This window comes from Arachis hypogaea, chromosome 2, assembly GCF_003086295.3.
Source record: "Arachis hypogaea cultivar Tifrunner chromosome 2, arahy.Tifrunner.gnm2.J5K5, whole genome shotgun sequence".
Classification (NCBI taxonomy): domain Eukaryota; kingdom Viridiplantae; phylum Streptophyta; class Magnoliopsida; order Fabales; family Fabaceae; genus Arachis; species Arachis hypogaea.
The window spans coordinates 3045591-3063856 of record NC_092037.1 but is presented as its reverse complement, the minus strand read 5'-3'; the positions used below and the strand labels follow the sequence as shown (position 1 = coordinate 3063856).

The 18266-nt window shown below is 35.3% G+C and overlaps 3 protein-coding genes across 4 annotated transcripts; all 3 read right to left on the bottom strand.

Annotated features, from left to right (window-relative positions):
• Positions 1-2023: 2023 nt before the first annotated feature.
• On the bottom strand, positions 2024-9368 carry LOC112733103 (putative disease resistance RPP13-like protein 1). Of its 2 annotated transcripts, none has more exons than XM_072213256.1 (3): positions 5296-9368; positions 3015-4126; positions 2024-2388 (listed from the first exon to the last, which is right to left on the bottom strand). In XM_072213256.1, the coding sequence occupies exon 1, from the start codon at positions 9129-9131 to the stop codon at positions 5313-5315; it is 3819 nt and encodes a 1272-aa protein (XP_072069357.1). In that variant the 5' UTR covers positions 9132-9368; the 3' UTR covers positions 2024-2388; positions 3015-4126; positions 5296-5312. The 2 variants fall into 2 exon arrangements, with proteins under 2 accessions (XP_072069357.1, XP_072069361.1); XM_072213260.1 differs by lacking the exon at positions 2024-2388 and adding an exon at positions 2650-2934 and having other exon boundaries at positions 5296-9288.
• Positions 9369-13730: 4362 nt separating this feature from the next.
• LOC112762439 (putative disease resistance protein At3g14460) lies at positions 13731-15536 on the bottom strand. The gene has a single exon (XM_025808279.1). The coding sequence runs from the start codon at positions 15534-15536 to the stop codon at positions 13731-13733; it is 1806 nt and encodes a 601-aa protein (XP_025664064.1).
• A 33-nt stretch (positions 15537-15569) lies between these two features.
• LOC112762431 (putative disease resistance RPP13-like protein 1) lies at positions 15570-17464 on the bottom strand. Its single transcript, XM_025808270.1, has 3 exons — positions 16747-17464; positions 15928-16668; positions 15570-15730 (listed from the first exon to the last, which is right to left on the bottom strand). Exons 1-3 carry the CDS (start codon positions 17462-17464, stop codon positions 15570-15572), a joined length of 1620 nt encoding a protein of 539 aa, XP_025664055.1.
• Between the last annotated feature and the right edge of the window lie 802 nt (positions 17465-18266).

Sequence of the window (18266 nt, the reverse complement as noted above, 5' to 3'; positions counted from 1 at the left end):
ACTGACTTAGTTTATTAACATAGAAACTAATGTCAGACCGTGTAATAGTTGCATACTGTAACCTTCCTACTATGGAACGATACAAGGTTGGATTTTCAAAGAGAGTTCCACCATTGGCTGTTAATCTTAGAGAGCTTACCATAGGTGTACTGATTGATTTTGAATCCTGAATTCCAGCCCTCAAAAGTAGTGAAAAAACTACCATAAATGTTTTTGGACAATTTAATTGTACCTTTTCCAGCAATGGATGAAAAACAACCATCAGCAACTCTAATTTTCTCATTTTTAAAAGAAGAAGACTAAGTTTTAAATAAAGGAGAGAGGCTGGTCATATGGTCAGATACACCTGAATCGACAATCCATGGTGCATTCAAGTTTGAGGTGCAGTTAAGGGACATAGGAATATTAAAATTACCTGTTTGAGCCAAAGAACCACTAGGAGTACTAGATACAGAACTAGAATTTAACAGCCTTATGAGCTGCTCAACTTGTTCCTTACTCAAGGATGATTTTTCAGCCTCATAAGCAGTGGGGGTAAAACGTATTTTGGGACTAGATTTGCTGTCTTTAAGATGTGCTGGTTTTTCATGAATCTTTCAGCAGGTTTCTCGGGTGTGACGAGGTTTATTGCAGTGGTCACACCAAAGTTTGGAGGGATGCTTTTGATTTGATGAACTTAAGTGCAGCAGGTGCCACTAAGAGTGCGTTAGCCTCCAAAGAAGTTTGTTCAGTCTTGCCTTTCCCCATCATCACAGCTCTACGAGTTTTCTCTCTTCTAACCTCAGCAAATACTTCCTCCGATTGAGGGTAGGATTGTTCTTCCAATAATTTTGCCACGAACTTCATCTAGCTCCACATTGAGGCCTGTAAGAAATTGAAATATCCTCCCTTCTTCCACTGTTTATTGGTAGTGTTTTGCATCAACGGCTAAATTCCACTTGTAGTTATTGAAGTGGTCAAGGTCTTGCCACATCTGCTTCAATGTGTGAAAATATTTTGGTAACATTGTCACTCCCTTGTTGAATTTCTCTAGCTTTTAGAGTAAGTTTATAAATTTAGGATTTATTCCCAAGATCAGAATACATCTCCTTGACACTATCCCACAATTCTTTGGCAGTGGTATAGTACATATAGTTACTACTGATATCTTCCTCTATTGAGTTCACCAGCCATGTCATCACCATGAAATTTTCGGTATCCCACACATTATATTGTGTGTCAGTGATGTTAGGCTGGCTTCGCTCACCGGTGAGATTTCCAATCTTTCCTCTCCCACGAATGTACATCTGAGCTAATTGAGACCACCTAAGGTAGTTTGACCCATTGAGTCGAAATGTGGTGATCTGAACTAAATGGGAGTCACCACTAACTAGTACCCGTTGCTCAGATTTTAAATCTAATGGAGTAGGAGTGGTGTTCTCCTTTTGTTCATGATTAATGACTGAGGAACTGTCAGCCATATCTATAAATCAGAGGCACAGTGCAGAAATTCTGCTCTGATACCAACTTGAAGTGTCTGAATATTATGTATATTCAAATGTACAGAAAATCATCTCTTTATAGAAGAATTGCAGAAATAGAAATAACTAGAAAATGGGAAAAATACTAGCCTAAAATAAGGAAAGATTTCTAATAATAAAATCCCTAAAAATAAGCTAAACTAAAACTGGAAAGGATATTATAATTAATTCTATTTACAGAAAAGATTCATGAAATAAATTAGGAATTTGATTTTGATTTGATCTAGTCAACAGATTATTATCTACAAATATAGAAAGCATATTCTTTGAATCTTGACCTTATTAGCTGCATACGTTCACCACCTTGGGAAATCTGAAATAGCTCATTATTGGCATCTAATGCTATTTATTTTAACAGATGATTCAATCTATGGTTAAAACAGATTACACAGCAATAACTTGATCCTTCTATTTTTGAAGGTTATACACCTCATGCATGCTGATTCCTTTTACTATCCTACATGAATCTTGTACGACAGCTAACTCTGTGATCATAAAGAATTGGTAAAAGACAAATAACATTTTATAACTTTTTCTGTCCACAAATCAAGGTATCATTTATTTTTTCACTGCACCAAACAGCAAAAATGAAATTATAGAGAGGAATAGAGAAAAATACCAACAACAACAAAAGCTTTTCAATAATAAGTGTCACTCCCTCTTTCTCCATCATGTCTTTGCTTTTCAATAATATGAAGCCAAAATCAGAAAACACACTTTTTCGGATCCCAAAACCTCAATCCAGCTTAATTATCCCCTCAATGAACTTAGAATTAAACTCATGATGGAGCTGAACTCTAAGGTGTTTCCAACAACCAAAAGCATAAGCGAGATGATCAACACAGGAATCGTGGTGAGTAGTAGTTGCCTGCACATCAAGAAATCTGTTTGTGACAGGTAGAGAACAAATAAAAGCAAATAGAAGATGCTTAACAAGTGTACCATTTTCAAAAAATAAAAATCCTAAAACATAACTAAATCTTCCATTTCATGCTGCAAGTATTTAGCTAGTCTAGTGGCCAATTTGAAGGGTTAAATTTTGGCTACTCCAGTGCGTCGTTGCAATGATAACAGAAATACACAAATTCTGTTAACTGCTTTATCTATGTCCAATCACATACTGGAAACATGGGAAGGTTACCATTTGCTTCAATAAATACAAAATGTTAAAGCGTTACTTTGTTTCCATGGGAAAGATTAATATAAGCAAACCAAAAAAGAAAAAAAGGATGAAAAAGCGTGCCTTCTTCCAAAGATATCTATGAGCTAAAGCTATACTAAGAAGCATCAACAAGGTTTTGACATCATTGATTAGGAATGATGTAGATTTGGAGCTAATGCCAATATCTTTAAGAAGAATTGCCTTTTCAAGAATTTGAGCAGAGTAATATAGAACACCATTTATCCCTGCAAACTGCAGAGATGTTAAATGTTTAGAATGGCCATTTGGTGCTGAAAGAAAATTGAAACAACATGAAAAAATATATATAATACCTGCTGAAGAATTTGTATCCTAATCCCAACAATCAACTCATGCTTAACCCCAGGTTCAGTGAGATCTTTCCAAATTGGACCCTTTGAAGCAGCCTGAGATGGATGAACCATCACAGGTCCAACGGTTTGCTTGGAATAAAGAGCAGGTTAGCTAACCAAGCTGGTAGCATGAACACCTCCACCTTCACCTTTACCTTGAACTTGAGACAAGAGATCCATGTTGAGATCCCTCTTGATGCAAATAAACTCCATTAAATCCTCCTTCTTTTTCAGACCATTTCCACGCCAGCTGCCAGCCACCACCAATTCCTGCCTTGCCATCCCTGGACCCTCGCACAAGATTGTTGAACATACTACTGCCATGAGTCCAAATCAGAGGACTACGCAAATCATCATCTGAAACCATATCAACAGCATCTGAAGGGTAGTAGTCCTGATCACCTTTCTAGATTCTCTTCATCCCATTGTTCATTCTTAGCATGATGATGATTCTCAGCTGTGCTGCTGAACATGATTCCAGAATTTGGAAAAAGAGCACTCCTCATGCTTTACTATCAAAGAGGGAGATAGAGGATCCGTGAAATATTTTGCAAGCCAAGAGAGAGACCACCAGCTTCAGATCCATATAATAAGACTTTATCGTTTTTGCTTGGTTCCTGATCAGCAGCAGCACCTATTATGTACTCTTCTATGGATGAAGAACAAAATGAGAAAGCAAAAGAAGATTCATGAGGCATCTATGCACTAAAAGAGATGACAACGGAAGTGCTCGATGAAGATACAACTGAATTTGTGAAGGATGATGTGGGGAAACAAAGCTTGAAGATGTGGAATCTATTGTGGAGCTTCTGGTGGGGGTGGTTGATGAGGATATTGCAGCATCTGAATTCAACAAGGATGATGGAACAAAATTTTCAAAGACTGAACCGATCAAGAAGAGGAGGAAGTGGAAGCCGTCTGGACATATCAGTGGGGTTGCTTGATGAGGACACCACAGAATCTGAATCTAAGGAGAACTATTTCCAAGGGTTAACAACAACATGAAGATTTGGAGCCTATTATGGAGCTTCCAGTGGGATTGCTTGATGAACAAGTAACAACAGAGTCTGAATCTGTGAAGTGTGATGAAGATATGGTCATAATAATAACAAGGTATAAAGAAAACTTTTTCAATACACATAATACACTGAATTTACATGACAATAACCTTGTATCTTTGTAACTATCCCCTTTATTTCAGTCTCAAAAGATCAAATATTCTATCACAATATTTTTTCTTGAATAATTTGAATCCACTGCAGCTTAATATATGTACAGAAGCTTTTCTCTTAGTATTAGAAATAGCTCATTATAGGCATCTAATACTATTAAATTTATCCAATGATTCAATCTTCGGTAAAAAAAGAAACATTACACAACAATAACTTAGATCCTTCTATTTTGAAAGCTTATACACCTCGTGTTTGCTGATTCCATTTACTATCCTACGTGAATCTTGCAACATAACAGCTGACTCTGTGATCATAAAGAATTGGGTTGGCAAAGACAGAACACCATTTTATAACTCCTTTCTTTCCACAAATCAAGCTATTTTTTTTTTTGTGCAAAACAGCAAAAGTAAAATTACATAGAGGCATAGAGAAATATATCAACAACAACAAAAGCTTTTCAATAATAAGTGTCATAAGTGTCACTCCAACTTTCTCCATCATGTCTTTGCTTTTCAATAACATGAAGCCAAAATCAAAAAACACAATTTTTGGTTCCAAACACATCAATCCAGCTTAATTACCATGTCAAATGAATTTAGAATTAAATGAAGAGATATGGCCAAGATACAGGATTACATCTGAGTATTTACATAAGCTAAAGATAGTAAAAACAGTAAATTTGATTCATCCTTTTGTTAATCATCTAAAAAAAATAAATGTTGGATACACAAAAAGATATTCCATGTCTTTCAATTTTTGTTTCATGGCAATTCTGATCTTCCTCTTTAAATGCGTTTGTTTTTGAAAAATATGAGACTTACAAGTATTACACATAGCAATGACTGTTTCTCAGAGTAACAAAGGACATTTCTTTAACTACAACTGCAAACTGTGAGCTTCCCCGATAAATGAAAGAAAATAATGCAAATTTTCTTGTTTGCAATCAGTTTAACTATTTAATGTCACCAAAAGAAAAAGAATTTTTTTTTTTTTAATTCAAGGAAAAGGAAACTTACGATTGTGTGAATTTAATTGTGGTAGCGTGACAAACATGAAGGTTAGAGAATTACCTGCTCAGAAATCTGTATTAAAGAATTTTCTTGCCATCAACTACAATGGTGGGGATGTGGGAAATTTTGTGCCAAATTTCTTGATGCTTGTTCTTGCATTTTTCTCCTAGCAAATAATTCTGTTTAATTTGAAGTAGTAACAGAGAGGGAGGCAGCTTTTCTCCTGCCATATTCTCCAGCATATAACAGTCTGAAATGTGTAATTGTTGGAGGGAGGTGAGCCGGAGAAGCTCATTGCACTTCAATGTCTCCAGATTAAGAAACCAACTGATCTTTAGAGTGGTAAGGGAGGGAAGGAGAGGCAGTGAACCCAGCTCAAGGTATGAATTCACACTTACACACCTTAACCCAAAACCAAAAACGGTGAGATGAGTGAGGGAGTCCAAGTTGCCCATCCATGATAGACTGCTCAACTGTTGCTCGCAACCTCCAACCTTAAGCTTTTTCAAGTTAGGTGGCAAACCACCCTCTGGCCAACTAGCAATGTTTGGACAACCTCGAACATCGAGAGACTGTAAACTTGGAAGAAGACTATTCATGTCTCTTGGCAATGCCCCCAACTTGTCACAGGATCTGGCTTGGAAATGAGTCAAGTTGGGTGCATTCAGTCCTTCTCCTGCAAATAAAACTAATTTGTCGCACCCAAAGATTCTGAGACGTTGAAGAGCAGTGTGTGGTGGCTCTGACATTGATATTGATTCCAGATTTGGACATGTATCTAGATCAAGATTCTTGAGATTGGGAAAGGCATCCAAGGACAACAAGGTCAGTGATTCGCAGCTGTTTTCTATTTGTAGTTCTACCAAATCATACTTCTGGTGCTGTTGCTCGGGGAATTCCAGTTTTCTGCACTGTGTGATTCTCAGCTTTTGCAAAGATTTGGGTAAAGAATCACTCGAAAAGGTTACAATAGACAAACACTCTGTGATGTGTATTTCTTGGAGGCAACTTAGATGGTTGTTACTGATCACTGCCTTAAATGAAAACTCCACCACAGATTCACATCCCTTAATTGATAAACTATCCCCATTAAGTGACATCCCCCGAGACCATCCTCGATGATCTTCTCGTATTTCCAGTTTGTGAACTTTCGAAGCATCCGATAAGGAAGAAACGATTCTCATTAATACATGATTAAGCATATCTCCCTGTAACATTTGGCAAAATCCTATTTCAAGCCACTTGAGCTGAGGAAAAGCTTCTGAGTCAGGCAAGTGCCACACCTCCCAACACGGCATAGCCTTAAATTCCAATCTCTCTAGTGAGGGAAATAGTGCAATAGGCTGCGAATGATGATCGCCTTCATTCTTGTAAAACTCATCACCAATACACTTGAGCTGATCAAAACGTTCAATGCGCAGGGACTTAAGAGATGGCAGCTGTCCAAGTGAAGGCAGCACGCAGCAATTCTTGCAGGAAACTAGAGATACACAAGTCATGTTATGGTAGCAAGAACGGCCAACCCAATCTGGAAATGCTGTACCCTTGTATCCCTCAATTGTCAACTCTTTCAAGCAATTGTGTGGTTGCAAGCTGTTAAGTACATCTCTTTCAGTTTGTGTGTTTAAAACTATATGATCACCTGAACACCACTTCAAGCCTAATTCATCAATGTGCTTCTTATCTATTATTCTTGCATTCCTTGCTTGCCTCACATCAACAACATTCTCCAATTTCGTAATCTCGAATGATCCACGAAGATTTAAAAGCCCTCCTAACTCTTGGATTCCATTGTCTTTGTGCTTGCCCACGACAAAATTGCTTAAAATGTGCAACTGCTTCAATTTGCCCATTGCTTTTGGCATTTCTTTTAGAGGAGTATTCCTTATATGAAGATGCCGTAAATTCACAAGATTATACATGCCATTGGGTAGCATGGTTAGCTCCGAACAATCTTCTAGCTTTAAAGTTTGTAAATTATACAACTTGCACAGTGACTCCGGCAATGTCTTAATAAAGCTTCCAGAGAGATTCAAATATCGCAAATGGATCAATTTGCATATTGAATAAGGAAATATGCCAAGTTTATGAGAGCATAAAACTCTCAAGTATTTGTTCTTTGACAATATGCCATGTGTTAACGTTGCGCTTGCTTTCTCGATAAAATAGGGACTATAATGGATACACAAAAATGTCCTCAAATATTCTATTTTGTTAGAGGATTTTTTAGAGATAGGATAACAATATGACATATGACGAGTTAGGATCCTCATCTCTTTCTTTTCACCAATATCTTCTGATAATCTACAATAAAATTCTCCAGCAAGAAAAGTTGCCAAGTCATGCATGAGATCATGCATCACAAAATAACTCTCATCGTCATTCACGACCTGCTTGAAAAATAATCTTGAAGCCAAGTCATCAAAACACTCGCGACCAACTTCTTCTAAAGTCTCTCCCCTCTTTGGTGGTCGTAAAAGACCTTCAGCCATCCATAGCAAGATTAATTCATCTTTATCAAATTCATGATCTTTGGGATACAATGAACAATAAACAAAGCAACGTTTTAAATGAGCAGGCAGATGATAGTAGCTTATTAACAATGCAGGAATAATCTTACAGACTGTCACAGGAAATTCCCAAATGTCACTTGATAGTATTTTATTCCATTCTTCAACATCATGCTTTGAGCGCAACAAGCGTCCAAGTGTTTCTGCAGCTAATGGCAAGCCATCACACTTCTTGACAATCATTCTACCTATTTCTTCCAGTTCTGAACTTCCATTGGATTCAGGAAAGGATGCATTTTCCGCAAAAATAGACCAACAATAATCATCTGACAGTCCCTTGAGAAAATAAGAGCTATAATTTTGGACTACTGGACCAATATTTTCCGTGCGCGTAGTTAGAAGTACAGTGCTTCCCTTTATCCCATGTTGAAAAGGGGTAATAAAACTATTCCACTTTTCACTATCGTTACTCCAAACGTCATCTAAAACAATGAAAAACTTCTTTTCTGACAATTTACCCTTCAAATCCAGTTGAAGTGAATTGTAGTCGTCAAGACTACAAACACCAGAAGAGATCCCCTTTATAACAGTCTTTGTAGTCTCAATGACATCAAAATTTTCAGAAACACAAATCCAAACTTTCAAATCAAATCCCTTCATCAAATCCTCATTGTTGTACAGCCATTGAGCTAAAGTTGTTTTACCAACCCCGCCCAGGCCAACAATAGAGATGATAGACAACTGATGATCATTGTTGTCATGTAGCATCTTGATTAATGCCTGTTGGTCACCATCCCTGCCGTACACATTCCCCTTCACAAGACAAGTGGTTGGAGCTCTCCATGAGGAGCTACCCGTTGGAATCTCTTTGAGACCTAGGGTATCTTTGAGTTTCTCCAAATCTTCTATTCTTTCAATCAACTCTTCTATCTTAGTCACTATCTTCCTATCAGACAAATTAAGGAAGCGAGGAAGATGAGTGCGTACCTTGCTGCGAATTTCAGCTTTGGTGCAGACACGGTCCAGCAAGTCATCAGCAGTGTAGAGAGCATCCCTGAGACTATCAAGCCATTTCCTCACAAGTTCGTTTCCAAACTGCTTCTGCTCCGCGTCGGCGACCAGAGCTTCGGCAGCCAAGAGAGCAGTCTTCAGCTTCTCAACCAACTTCCGGTCCAGCTTCTTGCCCACCACCAAGTTGACAAACTCAGATGAAATGAGTCTGTCAAAAACAACGTTGATGAAGCCAGAAAGAAAAGCTCCAGCAACAAGTGCTTCAGCCATGGTGTGATGATCACAACAAACAGCAGCAACAAATGATTGGATTTTCAGAATGTAACAGAGAGAGCAATATTGCAGTAATGCTTGCAAGTATTCAGTAATAGGCATATAGCGAGATATCACGAGGGTTCTTCAGCAAAAAGACGTTGGCATCACGTGGTATCGATCTCCGAGGTAACATAAAATAATTGTAAGCAGCGGAGTGCGTAGCTGGCTTTGCACTTCTCATTTTTATATTCTTCTTTGAAGGATGAACAGAGTATTCGAATTTCAAAAGGGTGCCTAACAGAAACTAGTCTTTGTGGAAATTAATTAACTTAATAATAACTAGAGTAAGACGCGGACAATATGCGAGATGTTAAACTAATGATAGTATATAGTATATAGTATATTTTAATAAGTATTATATTATTAAAAATTAATTAAAATACATGTAAATTAATGTTAAATTTGGTTGTGTTTTTTTATTTAAAATATTTTTGTAGTACAAAAATTTTTTATATTAAAATTGTACATAGTTACATTTTCATTTGTTTTTGTTTTGCATTTATTTTAGTTGACGGATTTAATTTTTTTTATGTGATATTTGTCCTTTTTTTATTTTTGGTTGATGTTGAGTTATTTTTTTCTTCTTCTTGTCATATGTTTTTGTGAAGACACATATATATATATATATATATATATATATATATATATATATTCTTTTTGAACTTTTGACTTGTATGTATTTTTTATTTATTTATTTTTCCTATCTTTGTATGTATAAATGAGTAATATAAATGATTGTTTTGAATAATTAATATTTTTGTAGTATTATTTGTTGTAATAGAAATTAAGTTTTAGTATTTTTTGTTGGGACAAATGTTTGGTACCCATGTATTATTGTGAAGATCTTTTTCTATTCAAATTTTTATTTTTGATTATCATTAAGTATATGATATTTGCATTACTATATATGCAAATTAAATTTGAATTGTACATTTATCTTTTTATTCTTTTAATATTAATTTTATTCTTCGTATTTTTGTGGTTTTTCTTTTGACATTTATTTGTTCTTCTCCTAATGCATACAATTTCCACTAACATCTATAATAGTAAAAATAATTTTTTTTTGAATATTTATTGTGTGTATATAAATATTAAATAAGTTATGTTTAATAAGATTAATTTAAATTGTATAAAATAAAAATACACGTTAATATTTTTCTTTAATCCACTCTATCAAACAGTGAAATATGCAACCAATAATAAATGCAATTCCTTGAGCAGTCAGATACTTAGATTAGAACGAACTTGTTAATATATGGCTGATAATTGCAGGTCACATTCTCAATCTCTATTCTCTATAGCAATATCTACATACATCACATCACATGGAAAATTCAATATATTATTGAGTACACTGTATTTCTTTTTTGGATAAGATAAAAGGATATCTAACTTTGATAATCACATCTGTTATCTTTCAATCTTATTTTTCCTTTGGAAAAACAAAAGTAAGGATGAAAAATGACTCTGCGTTCTGTTGCTTGTTTTGACCGAAACTGGCATTCAAGATCCATTCCAAAACTGCAATGTTCTCAGGAGAATTGCTGCTTAATCCTCAGTGTATCTCCTGAAACACAAATTAAAAATCATTTCGAGACTTAATGTTTGTCATCACAAGAACCGCACACACTTATGTGAAAACCTCATAACACAATGTTAGATCATTCGTTTGATTTATTTCAAAACCGCACATACTCTCTATTTGTCCCTAATTATGCATTTTTTTATTTCAAAACTTTTTGGGTACTATGAATACAACATTCTTTGTTCAAAATATGGAACTGCTAAACAAAACTTGGTAGTGTACAGAACATTCTATGACAATATACATAATACACTCACTTTACATGGCAATAACCTCTTTAATTAAGTCCAAAAGATCAAATATTCTATCACAATACTTGTTGAATAATTTGAATTCCACCGCAGCTTAATATATGTACAGAACATTTACTCTTGGTATTAGAATAGCTTATTATAGGCATCTAATAATATTAACTTTATCCAATGATTCAATCTATGGTTAAAAATGATTACACAACAATAACTTGATCCTTCTATTTTGAAAGCTTATACACCTCATGCATGCTGATTGCTTTTACTGTCCTACAAGAATCTTGCAACACAACAACTCTGAATTCTTTCCACAAACTAAGCTATCATTTACTTTTTCTCTGTGGAAAATAGCAAAAATAAAATTATAGCAAGGAATAGAAAAATATAACTACAACAACAAAAGCTTTTCAATCATAAGTGCCACTACTCTAACTTTCTCCATCATGTCCTTGCTTTTTAATAACATTAAGCCAAAATCAGAAAACACAGTATCTGGTTCCCAACACCTTAATCCATCTTGATTAGCATCTCAAATGAACTTAGAATTAAATGAAGATATATAGGAAATGTATAGGATTACATCTTGATATGTACACAAGCCACCTACAGAAGATAGTAAAAACATTTAAAAAGTACATTTAATTCATCCATTTGTTTAATACATATAAAAACAAATCTCAAATGTTGGATACATGGAAAAAGGATATTCCCAGTGTTTCAATTTTTGTTTCATGGTAATTGTTATCATCCTCTTTAAATGTGAGTTAACAAGTACTACATTTGTAGTACAAAAGATTTGGATGTTAGAGTTATAAAAAGTGACATTTTTATTTGGTGGTTTAATTTTTGCATTTATTTTAGTCGATGGACTTAGTCTTCTTATATGGCGCTCGTCCTCCTTTTTCTTTATTGGTTGTTGTTAGAGTTGCTTTCTTATTTCTGAGGTAAGTCTTTGTGAAGGCATGTTCTTTATGAATTGTTGAATTGTATGCACTTTCTATTGTGTTGTTTGTTCCATCTTTGCATGTATATGTTCTTTTTCTGAAGATGTGTTTTGAATTTGTATGATTTTCTTTCTCCTTAATCTCTTAATGTGCATGTAGTTTTCTAATGACATCTACAATAAAAAGAACAAAAATGTGCAGAATTTTTTTTTGAATAAGTTATTTTTAATAAGAATAATTGAAATAGTATAAAGCAAAATTATCTGTTAATATTTTTCTTTAACACACTCTGTCACACAATATCTCAAGTGATTAAAATTTAAAATAGTGTTGGAGAATGTTCAAAACTGGATCTTTAATTTCTTTTACAACAGTTATGAGTAAAAAGTTTACTTTCATTGTACCTTTAATTGGTCTATATAAATCATTTGCATATTCTATTTTCAAATTTTTTATAGTATAGACTTTTTCTTCTTGTAACAAATGTTTGAATTTGTTCATCATATTTTTCTTCACAATTACATGAAGAGGTGTTCCTATAGTGTTAGTAAATCATAGTTAATAATTAATTAAAAAATTAATTACATTTATTTTTTTAAGTTATTAGAAAAGGAACAATGAATAGCATATAAAAAAAGTATAATTTTAACGATATTAAAATACAATTATATATAAAGTATTATAAATTATAAAATAATATAAAAACAAAAATAATTAAAGTATTTTTTTGTAAATTCAATTTAAAAATGCAATAAATATGTTTGTTTTGTATCTTTTCATCTAATATAATCATCTCTTCATTTGTAGGTCTTAATGTTTTCCATAGACGAACTATGCGAACTTTGATAAACCAATTGTCTATTTGTTTGGTGATATTGTCCAAAGAATGATGCTTTAAGTTTGAGATGTTATGTAATTCGAAAATAAATTTCTTGTGCTAAAATTGATGTTATTTGAAGGAATAATTATAAGAGACTTATACGAGTAATTCAAATAGTATAGAATTTGAATATTTGTAACATAAAATTTATTATGATTAATAATATTATTATTACATTTAATGAGTTATTTATAAAAATTAATAAATTAATTATTGGGGTTATAAATTTATTATATTGTTTATAACAATAAGATCTAATAAATATAGGGATATGGATTCAATGTTTATAAATTTGGTTAGACACTATTTATTTCTAATTATTCTCATTAGTAATTTTACACCATAATATGTATATATTTCTATTACTTATATATTTTTTTTGTATATTTTATTCTTTTTTTGCTGATTTAGAAATAATAGTTGATTTGGCAAAAATTGAATGGTTGATTCTAAAATTTTGCCAAGCGATATTGCTGACCTGGCATTAGTAGGAAAAGAAAAATGTCTTAAAAGTAAAGTGGGTAAACTTATCCATTTACTTTTATATATTAAGAATGGAAAAGTATGAGGAGCCAATGAAATATTTATACAATGTGTACAATGGAGGTTTATGAAGTATTAGAGATATAATCCTTAGTGTTACATTTTCTCATCAGCTGAAGTTTTTGGGATGAGTGGTATCATGACATGGTATTAAAACGTTAGATCCGAAAGGTATTTTATTATCCCTTGTACTCGGATGATGGTTATTCTAAATAGTATAGGGATAGTCCATTGTCTCCCAGAATAAATGCAATTCTTTGAGCAGCCAGATTAGAACTTGTTAATATCATGATACCTGATAATTGCAGGTCCGTTGCAGATTACTTATGGAATTGATGAACAAAGGTCACATTCTCAATCTCTATTCTCTATAGCAACACTACTTTACTAGCCACTTAAAAACGTTTAAAATACAAGTCTAGTCCAATCATAATTGATGCTCCAAATCTCTATTCTCTATTCTCTAATTTCAAGGTTTAATTGATACTCTAAAGTTCTAAGTGCTTTATAATAATGAACGGTGGGGTTGTTATAAATCTTGGTCCAAGGTCGCTGGTCTTTCTGGAGGAGTTGTTCCAGCAACGGGCATTGATAAATATAAAGTAGTCGCAGAGAGGGAGGCAGCTTTTCTCCTTCCATATTTTCCAGATTTGGACAGTATTCAATGATTAGTTCTTGGAGGGAGGTGAAGCGGAGAAGCTCGCTGCACTCCAACTTCTTCATATGATCAAACCCAGCGAGGCACAGATTGGTAAGGGAGGGAAGGTGAGGCAGCGAATCCACTTCAGGGAATGAATTTATGCTCTCAGAGCCACCACCATGAATGGTAAGATGAGTGAGGGCGTCCAAGTTACTCATCCAAGATAGATCCCTCCATTGTCTCCCGATACTAAGCTCTTTCAGGTTAGGCGGCAAACCTCCCTCTGGCAACCTACAGATTTCCTCGCAACATCGTATGTCGAGAGACTGTAAATTCGGGAGAAGAGTATTCAGGTCTCGAGGCAGTGCCTCCAACTTGTTGCAATATATCATCCAGAGATGAGTCAAGTTGGGTGTAGCCTGTCCTTCTCCTGGAAATGACATTAACTTGTCGCACCCAAAGATTGTGAGACGTTGAAGAGCAGCGTGTGGTGGCTCTGACATTGAAACAGATTCCAGATTCAAACACCATGATATCTCGAGATTCTTGAGGTTGGGAAAGGCATCCAACCACAATGTGATCAGTGAATCACAGCTGTGATCTATTCGTAGCTCTACCAAATCATACTTCTGCTGCTGTTGCTGGGGGAATAATTCCAGTTTGCTGCAACTATAAATTTTGAGTTTTTGCAAAGATTTGGGTAAACAATTTCCTGGAAAGGATTTAGCAGATGAACACCCTGAGATTTCTATTTCTTGGAGGGAAGTTAGATGGTTGATGCTGATAATTGCCTTAATTGCATACTCCACCACAGATTCACATCCCTTGATTGATAAAGTATCCTCATCAAGTGACATATCTATACGCCATCCTTCATGATCTTCTACTATTTTCACTTTGTGCACTTTCGAAACATCCGATGAGGAAGAAACAATTCTCATTAATACATGATTAAGCATATCTCCCTTTAACATTGGACAATCTCTTATTTGAAGCCTCTTAAGCCCAGGAAAAGCTTCTGAGTCAGGTAATTGCCACTCCTCCCAACATGCCATGTTATCAACCTCCAAACTCTCCAATGAAGAAAATGGTGCAATAGGCAAAGAATGATGATCTCCTTCAGTCTTGTAAAACTCATCACCAATGCGCTTGAGCTTATCAAAACCTTGAATGCACAGGGATTTAAGAGATGGTAGCTGTCCAAGTGAAGGCAGCATGCAGCAATTCTTGCAATCCAAAAGAGATACATGAATCATGTTTTGGTAGCCGGAATGCCCAATCCAAGATGGAAACATTTTACCTTTGTATCCGTCAACTGTCAACTTTTTCAAGCCAGTGTGCGGTTGCAAGCTGTGGAGTATATCTCTTTCAGTTTGTGTGTCTGAAGCCATATCATCACTTGAGGACCATTCCAACAACAGAAATTCAATGTGCTTCTTATCTATTATCCTTGCACTCCTTGCCTGATTGGCATCAACCACATTCTCCAATTTTTTAATCTCAAGTGATCCATGAAGATTTAAAAGCCCTCCTAACTCTTGGATTCCATTATCTTCATGCATTCCCACCACAAAGTTGCTTAAAATGTGCAACTGTCTCAATTTGCCTATTCCTTTCGGCATATCTTTAAGAGGAGTACTCCTTATATCAAGATGTCACAAATTCACAAGATTACACATGCCATCAGGCAGCATAGTCAGTTCTGAACAATCTTCTAGCTTTAATGTCTGTAAATCATATAACTTGCACAGTGACTCCGGCAATATTTTAACAGCAGTTCGAGAGAGATCCAAATAGCGCAACTGGATCAATTTACCTATTGAATCAGGAAGTATACTTATCTTGTCAAAGGATAAAACTCTTAGGTATTTATTCTTGACAATATGCCATATGGTAACGCTGTGCCTTCTTTCCGGATTGAAAAAGGACTATGATTGATATACAACAATGTCCTCAGAGATTCTATTTTATAAGAAGTATTTTGAGAGATTGAATGATTGTATGACAGATGACGAGTTAGAATCCTCATCTCTTCCTTTTCATCGAGTTCTTCCGATAATCTACAATAAAATTCTCCAGCAAGAAAAGATGCCAAGTCATGCATGAGATCATGCATCACAAAATACTTCTCATCATCACCCTCAACCTGCTTGAAAAAAAGTCTTGAAGCCAAGTCATCAAAACACTCGCAACCAACTTCTTCTAAAGTTTCTCTCCTCTTTGGTGGTCGTAAAAGATCTTCGGCCATCCATAACAAAATTAATTCATCTTTGTCAAATTGATAATCTTTGGGATACAATGAAAAATAGACAAAGCAGCGCTTCAAATGTGCAGGCAGATGATAATAACTTATTAACAATGCAGGAACTACCTTACTGTCCGTCATGGGAAATTCCCAAATGTCACTCAGTAATATTTTATTCCATTCCTTAACATCATGCTTTGAGCGCAACAAGCGTCCAAGTGTTTCTGCAGCTAACGGCAACCCATCACACTTCTTGACAATCTTTCTACCTATTCCTTCCAATTCTGAACTGCCATTAGATTCTAGAAAGGATACATTGTCCGCAAATATAGACCAACAATAATCATCTGACAGTCCCTCAAGAAAGTAAGCATTATAATTTGGGGCTATTGGACCAACATTTTCCTTGCGGGTAGTTAGAAGAATAATGCTTCCTTTTTTCCCATATTGAAAAGGGGTAATAAAACTACTCCACTTTTCACCATCGTTACTCCAAACATCGTCCAAAACTATAAAGAACTTGTTTTATGACAGTTTTTCCTTCAAATCTTGTTGAAGTAAATCAAAGCTGTCAAGACTACAAACACCTGCATTGATCCCCTTTATGACATTCTTTGTAGTCTCAACAACATCAAAATTTTCAGAAACACAAATCCAAGCCTTCAGGTCAAACCCCTTCATCAAATCCTCATTGTTGTAGAGCCATTGTGCTAAAGTAGTTTTACCAACCCCGCCCATACCAACAATAGAGATGACAGACAATTTATGATCATTGTTGTCATGTAGCATCTTGATTAATGCCTGTTGGTCACCATCCCTGCCGTACACATTCCCCTTCACAAGAGAAGTGGATGGAGACCTCCATGATGAGGAGCTACCCGCTGGAATCTCCTTGAGACCAAGGGTATCTTTGCGTTTCTCAAGATCTTCTATTCTTTCAACCACCTCTTCTATCTTAGTCACCATCTTCCTACCAGATAGATCAAGGAAGTGAGGAAGCCGAGTGCGTACCTTGCTGCGAATTTGAGCTTTGATGAAGACACGGTCCAGCAAGTCATCAGCAGTGTAGAGAGCATCCTTGAGATTATCAAGCCATTCTCTGACGAGTTCGTGTCCAAACTGCTTCTGCTCAGCGTCAGCAGCCAGAGCTTTGGCAGCCAAGATAGCAGTCTTCAGCCTCTCAACCAACTTCCGGTCCAGCTTCTTGCCCACCACCAAGTTGACAAACTCAGATGAAATGAGCCTGTCAAGAACAACGTTGGCGAAGCCAGAAACTAGAGCTCCAATAACAAGTGCTTCAGCCATGATATGATGATCACAACAACAGCAAATTAATCAGTAAGCGATTGGATTTTCAGATTGTAATGAATGGAGAGGAATATTGGCATATTGCAATAGTGCTTATTGTATATAGCGAGATATCACGAAGGTTCCTCTCTAGATTTTTTTCACATACGTTGGCATCACGCATAGTGGAATAAAAAAGTTCCAAGTAGTGGAGTGCATAGCTGGCTTTGCACGTTACTTCATTTTTTATATTCTTCTTTCAAGGACGAGGTGAAAGTGAAACAGTATTCAAAAGAAAAGAAGTGTCACCAACGGTGTAATGTCCCAAGGTTTTTTTTACTACCTTATTCTCTAATTTTATCAAAATTCCTAAATTACCTTTATTCTTTCTTTCCAACCCTAACCCTAATTTTATCCATACTAACCCTCTTCTAACACACACACACTGAGAATGAAAGAAAGAAACAAGGAGAGAGAAGAGAACCAAGAAACGAGAGAGAGAAAGAGAAGGAGGTGCCTTCCTGCATTGCCGTGCCTTGTCGCTGTCGCCAAAGCATCCATCACCGAAGCATCCTGTCGTTGAAATATGTTGTTATTCACTTATTTTAAAATTGTGAAATATGTTTGAAATACCTTAAGATTAAGAAAATATGATTGAAGAGGATTTGGATGAAAAAGTATTATTTGATTTGATTTGATACATTATATGTTTGAAAACTGAAGAATTTGTTATATTTGAAAGGGTAAATACCCTTTCCGACCACTGAACATTTTAAAGTGGGACATATCGCACCTTTATCATCCAGAAACTTCAACAAGG

Bases quoted from the DNA above. Each gene is read 5' to 3' on its own strand.
- LOC112733103 (XM_072213256.1), bottom strand. From the start codon at position 9,131: ATGCCTATTACTGAATACTTGCAAGCATTACTGCAATATTGCTCTCTC.
- LOC112762439 (XM_025808279.1), bottom strand. From the start codon at position 15,536: ATGCCGAAAGGAATAGGCAAATTGAGACAGTTGCACATTTTAAGCAAC.
- LOC112762431 (XM_025808270.1), bottom strand. From the start codon at position 17,464: ATGGCTGAAGCACTTGTTATTGGAGCTCTAGTTTCTGGCTTCGCCAAC. The intron at 16,669-16,746 runs GTGTTTGTAGTC...AGTTCTTTATAG, and splicing joins CATAAAGGGGATCAATGCAG to TTTTGGACGATGTTTGGAGT. The intron at 15,731-15,927 runs GTCATCTGTCAT...CTGATTCAATAG, and splicing joins AGAGATGAGGATTCTAACTC to GTAAATTGATCCAGTTGCGC.